The following is a 5,719-nucleotide window of genomic DNA, read 5'->3' as shown; positions in this document are numbered from 1 at the left end:
CGGGCGGGGCAGCCCCTCATGCCTGCTCCCCGGCAGCTGGCACAGCAGCCCTGGGGCTGGCCTCTGCCCTGGCCCTCTGTTTTTGGTTGGGTTTTTTTTTGTTTTGGTTGGTTTTTTGTTTGTTTGTTTTGGGAGGGGGTTGGGCAGGCAGGGTCAGACTGTGATACATGCTGGCACGATGTGAAAACTTAACAGTGCTCATGGGGGGTTGTGACAGATGCCCCGCTCCGTCTGAGTGACCAGCACTGTGGTTCGGGCATCACCGACGAGCAGGCCTGCCCAGTGCCAGCCCTGCCGTGCAAACTGTGAGAACCGTGCGAGGCCACATCTTCTCAGGGACCAAGGACTCCAGGCTGTGACTTATCGGGAGATAACAGCACCAGCCCGAGCTGGGACTAGACAAAACTAGAACTGCCACAGCTGCACAACTGCGCAGAGGAGGGGTTTGACTATGAGTCCATCACTTTACACTATAAATACCTGTCGCCATCCCGAGCCCATCCAGCTCCCCTCTACAGCAGTGGGCTGCACAGAGATCTCCCCCTGTGAGCAGGGATACCTCTCAAGGTTGCTCCTCGAGACTGAGAGACCCTTTATCCGGCATCTGACATCTGCTGCGATGTAAGTAGCATTTTACACTCAACCTAAAATATGTTGTAAGCTAGCAACATTTTTTTTAATATATAGCTGTATCTATAGCTATATATGTATATATACATCTCTCCAGCTATAGCTTAATTATTAGAAGTGTGGTGAGAAGTAGAGTGTTTGACTGCTGCCTGAATTATTGTTTAAATCAGCACTTAAATAATTTTCAAATCACTGTTCAATTATCTGTTTTCTGTTCAGTTACCTGTTCAATTATCACTTAACCACCATTTGATTACGGTTTCATTTTCATTCAATTGTCAATTAATTACCATTTGATCATAATTTAATCATTAATAAAACCCTTTTATTTAACCCCACAACGATGACTTCTTTTAATAATTGGCTTGCAAAAGGAGGCCAGCACTGCTGGCTGCTCGCCAGGGGTACAGCACCTTTGGGCTTCAGTGGAATGGCAGGATCTTGCATGCTTTCCATGGCAGAAAGTCTGTGGTCCTTCCACTTTCCCTCTCTCTCCTGCAGCTTTTGTGTTCTGGGTACAGCATGGCTTCTGTGGCTGTGTCCCAGTAGTCTGGTGGGGAGACTGGTGTGGTAGGGCTACCAGTATGGCTGTAATAGTCTTATTGGGGAAGCACTCATGGGCTGGTTGTTGCTGCAGAGCCCTGGCAGCTGTTGCCATTGCATGGGGAGGCTTTGTCTGTAGGGGCTGAGGGACCTCTTGAACAAATGCTGGTGTTTCCCCCGGTGACTGTGCTCACTTTGGGTGTCCTGCTCAGATGTTGTGGCCAGAGGAGCTGCCTGCCTTGTCAGATGAGGACCTGCTTGACTTCCTCCTGAAGGATGATGTTCCCTGCCCTGAAATCCCACAGGATGAGAATGGTCTGCTGGAAGACTGGAGCCTGCCAGAGGCTGAGGTGAGTGTGTTGGGAGGAGTCGCTGCTGGGTTGTGGTTCAGGAGGTTTGGCTCCCTGCTGAGTAAAAGCTTTTTCTCTACAGCTCCTGGACAAGGAGGTGGATGACTTCATCAGCTCCATTCTGAGGCCCTTTGAAGGCAAATCAGACATGCCGCAGGGTTATTTACCTGCTGGGAGTGACAGCAGCGTTTCTGAGGTTCAGCATCAGGCCTATAGCCCTGGCACTAACTTTGCCAGCAGCCTATGGAGCTCAGACGTTGTGCAGGTTGATCACAACTATTCCGTCCATCAGAATTGTCCTGCGCTGAGAAGTGTGAGGTCCGACATAGAAGAAGGAGACATTGCCATTGACCTTGGTAAGTGATGTGCTTGGTCTCTTTCTGTCCTGGTACAGGCAGAAAAGCAGTCCCACACTGTTTTTCTTTCAGGTGGGTGCCAGGCAGCGATGGAGAGAGATGAGTTTAGTGGCTTTCTGCTGCTCTAAAACTGTGATTTCATGCTACTCAAAGCTGGCTGGTCAGGTGCTACCTCACTGAGGCCCAGCACTTGACTCTCCTTTCCTTCCCCAGTGACACGGACAGGTTTGGAAGGAAGGAGCAAGGAACTGGAACAGAGATGCAGTTTGCCCATTGCTGTGGATGCTGGACCCCATCTTGTGCCTGGAGCCAACACACAGGTACTGACTGCCATGTGTGGGCCCCAGCCTTTGCTTCTGGTTTCATCTCCCCTCCTCTCCTGGCTCAGCTCCTGTGGGGGATATCTCTGCGGAAAGCATGGTGCTGTTTTGGGAGAGCTGATCCCACTTCTGTGTGCTTTCTGCATGTCCTCTCTGCCCTAGGGTGGACTCCCTTTACTTTGCATTCTCAGTGGGCATCTTTTGTCTGTTTTCTAGTCCGACTTGCCAGAGCTGTTCCTGACAGAGGAGGAGATGCAGTTCCTGGAGAAAGAAGGTTTTCCATTATCAACCTCTGTGCTGCTGACTGAAGTGAGTCCTTGCTATAGCCTCTCACTCCCAAATGAACTTGGGCCACTCAAATGTGTCAGCCAGGGTAGGGATTCAAAAATACAGGGATGGTGTATCAGGGCAGCTTGCGGCAGAGCTTGGTGTCCTTCTCCTCCTTTCGAGGCCTGGGAGGTGTCCACGTGCACAGCAGTCTCTGCTTTGCTAATCAGGTAGATATGAAGAGCAATGAGACCTGACTGCTTGCAGGAGGCAGTTACACCACAAGTACCTCCAACCTGTTTTTTCCCGCTCGCCTAGTGGCTTGTGAGCTGCGTGTTTTTCATCTCACTTAAGTATGCCTCACTTTTGCTACACTGGGGAAGCTGCTGGCTGCATCAGGAGGCCAGACTTTGCCTTGCAGCTCCTGCAGTTTATTCAGTGGTGTGGGAGGGACAGAGGACAAAAGCACATGGGCTGAGCACTGAGATGTATGCAGGGTTCGTGAGGGATAGATTGCTAACAGCCTGGTGTTGCTGCTAATGAGAAATGATGCTTGCAGAATGAAGATCGGGTTCTGAAGAAAGTGGATCGGAAGTTTTCGGCGCAAGGTTTTAGCCCAGGATAATCATCACGGGAATAAGATCTACATGGGTGGCCTGGAAAACAGGTACGGGCACCCAGCAGTGTCACCCAACACTTAAGGGACAGATGGGTTCCTTTAGGGATCCTTGCCAGAATAATGACAGCACTAAGGCGCTGTACCATTAGAATGGTACAGGATTTCTGCAAACTGAATCCATGTAGTACAATCTATAAGCAACATAACACAGAATTTGTAATACAACTTAATTTCTAATCATCTGGACCCTCAGTAGATTGGGTCTGATGTTAATACCTAGTATGCTGCCTCAAAATAATGACCATAATCTAGACTTGAAAATTACATAAATTTCCATCCCTGGCAACGTTCCAGGTCAGGTTGGATGGGGCTCTGAGCAACCTGGTCTAGCTGAAGCTGTCATTTGCAGGGGGGTTGGACTAGATGACCTTTAAAGGTCCCTTCCAACCCAAACTATTCTATGATTCTATGAATATGAGTCATTCCTTCAGTCCTGGGAGGAAGCAGACGATGGTGGGGCCAAAGAGGGTCCAGGATCTCACTGTCCATCAGCAGTCCAAGCAGCTCTAGTCCAAGTTCCCCCGTAGGACTTGGTAACTGCTTGATGTTATGGACAGCGTTCCGTGCGCTGTTACACTTCCCTGCTCTGTGAGAGGGGTGGTCAACAACACCAGGCTGGCCGGGTGCCTGGGACCTTCAAGGCTGGTAAGGAAGGCAGTAACCAGCCGGGCGCCCAGGGACCTTGAGGCTGGTAGTGAGGAGAAAGAGAGATCTGTTTGGTTTGTCTACTTGGTGCACAGGCCCGTCAAGGCCTGATAACGAAGGCAAGGCAATGAATGTGACCCGCCCTGTCATAGGGAATGGATGCTTGCCTCATAAAATGGTGTTAGTTGTGCTAAGCACATTGGTAGGGGTTGGGAGCAGGGGGTACCGGCAGCTGGGGTACCCAGCTGGGCCTTGCCACCCTGGGCAGAAAGTGAGGCTGTCCCTGTGGGTCAGCAGCTCCCCTCAGGAAACTCAGAAGCTTGGGGCATAGCCAGCTCAGCTCTCTTACACCTGGAGATGGCCCAGATCTTGCACTGTTCAAGCCAGGTACTGGCCTGCCAGGTCCGCTGTGTTCTCCAGGTTGCACTAGTTTGCAGTACAGCCTGATGTTGCAGATGTGCCGGGCTGGTGTGCAGCTAGGAGCAAGCAACCTTAGGGATTAGTCTGTGGGACTGGGCAGGGCTCACCTGTCCCCAAACCTGGTGTGAGGTGTCACTCTCTGGAGCAGGTGGCTGGTTACCTGAGGAGAGACTCTGCTGAAGTCCCTGCTGTTGACTAACAAAACCTTCCTCTTTTTCCCATTGCCAGGGGCAGGGTGGCAGCCCGCCCAGCTCAGAACAACGACCTGGAGAAGGAGGTGCAGCTGCTGCAGAAGGAGAACATGTGAGTTCTTGTTATTGGACGTGGCAGGAGATGCGGCAGGGAAGGCTGTTCCTCTTCCTGGGATTGTGATCTGTTCCTGGCTGCGAAGGGGGAGGGGGGGAGTGTCCAGCTCTTTGTTCAGCCTCTGAATTAACCTGCATTGCCTGCTGTCGTGCAGGTCACTGCTCAAGCAGCTGCAGGCACTGCAGTCCTTGTCCACCAACAAAACTGTTCGAGCAAAAACCTTCATTGTGGTAAGTGGCTTCAGCCCCAGTATCTGTGAAGGTGCCTCTGCTGTACTTACAAGTTTGGGAGAGAGGCATGTATTGCAGCTGGTGATGCCTTCTCTGAGGTCTTTGCTTCTTTCTGTTTCCAGGCCATTATTCTGTCCTTCTGCCTCATTTTCTCCTCCAGCATCTGCTCATTTGTGAGCAGAGAGCCACAGTGGGGGCTCAGAGGTGAGTGCCAGGGGAGCTGAGGTGTGGCTCCAGGTGAACTGCTGCCCTCCAGGGCAAAGCACCTTCCTCAGAGACAGCCTGAATTCTGGGGCACCTCCAGCCCAGCATCCCCTTGCCTGGCATGACCACTAGGTTTGGTTTTCCTGTCTCGTCCCAGCTCTGGACTCTTTTCTCAGCCCTGTCACAGAGGCCTGCCTTGGGGCCAGGCCCTGGGCCAGGGGCAGCACCAGAACTGGAGGGATCCAGTCCCTCTTGGAGCACAAGCTGTGTTTGTGTCTGGCTTCTGTGCAGTGTCCTCTCCTTGCCTCCCCCAGGAGGAGGCAGCCCTAGCTGAACAGTTTGTTCTCCTCTGGTGGGCTCTGCGGTGGCCTGTGCTCAGAGCAGGATGACGAGAGCCTGGGAATGACAGGCCTGTCTCTACCTCTCTTGCAGTGCTGTCGCGACAAATCCGTGAGCTCCCAAACCAGGTAACACCTGACGTGCAGGAGGATGCTGCTCTGGACGGGCTCAGCCCAGAGCCTGCAGGCCCCTCACTGTCGGGCAGCCTCGGTCAATCATTGGAGGAGGGGCAGAGTCCACGCAACCTCGATCCCAGATCTTTCAACAGCAACTCATCCTCCAACCTTCTGCCTGCTGCAGGCTCCGAGCTGAGCCCTCCCCAGCCTCAGGAGCAGCATGCCCCGAACAACACTTTGCAGCCACCCACACAGGTGGCATGGAAAGCCGAGCGGCAGGAAGGGGGGGTGCACCCATGGGGAACTTTTACCCG

The 5,719-nt window shown here is 52.5% G+C and overlaps 1 protein-coding gene across 1 annotated transcript; it reads left to right on the top strand.

The window, feature by feature from the left end:
* Window positions 1–1,385: 1,385 nt before the first annotated feature.
* Window positions 1,386–5,417, top strand: LOC104628382 (cyclic AMP-responsive element-binding protein 3-like; the record flags this gene model as incomplete). Its single annotated transcript, XM_010296942.1, is given in 10 exon segments — window positions 1,386–1,523; window positions 1,606–1,879; window positions 2,093–2,199; window positions 2,416–2,508; window positions 3,026–3,061; window positions 3,063–3,133; window positions 4,445–4,513; window positions 4,671–4,746; window positions 4,869–4,950; window positions 5,383–5,417. Coding segments are annotated over 10 exon segments (981 nt in total), but the record flags the coding sequence as incomplete, so codon positions are not given.
* Window positions 5,418–5,719: the final 302 nt, after the last annotated feature.

Source organism: Phaethon lepturus, unplaced genomic scaffold (assembly GCF_000687285.1).
Source record: "Phaethon lepturus isolate BGI_N335 unplaced genomic scaffold, ASM68728v1 scaffold35141, whole genome shotgun sequence".
Classification (NCBI taxonomy): domain Eukaryota; kingdom Metazoa; phylum Chordata; class Aves; order Phaethontiformes; family Phaethontidae; genus Phaethon; species Phaethon lepturus.
The sequence above is the reverse complement of the archived record's forward strand: the minus strand, read 5'-3'. Positions and strand labels throughout refer to the sequence as shown.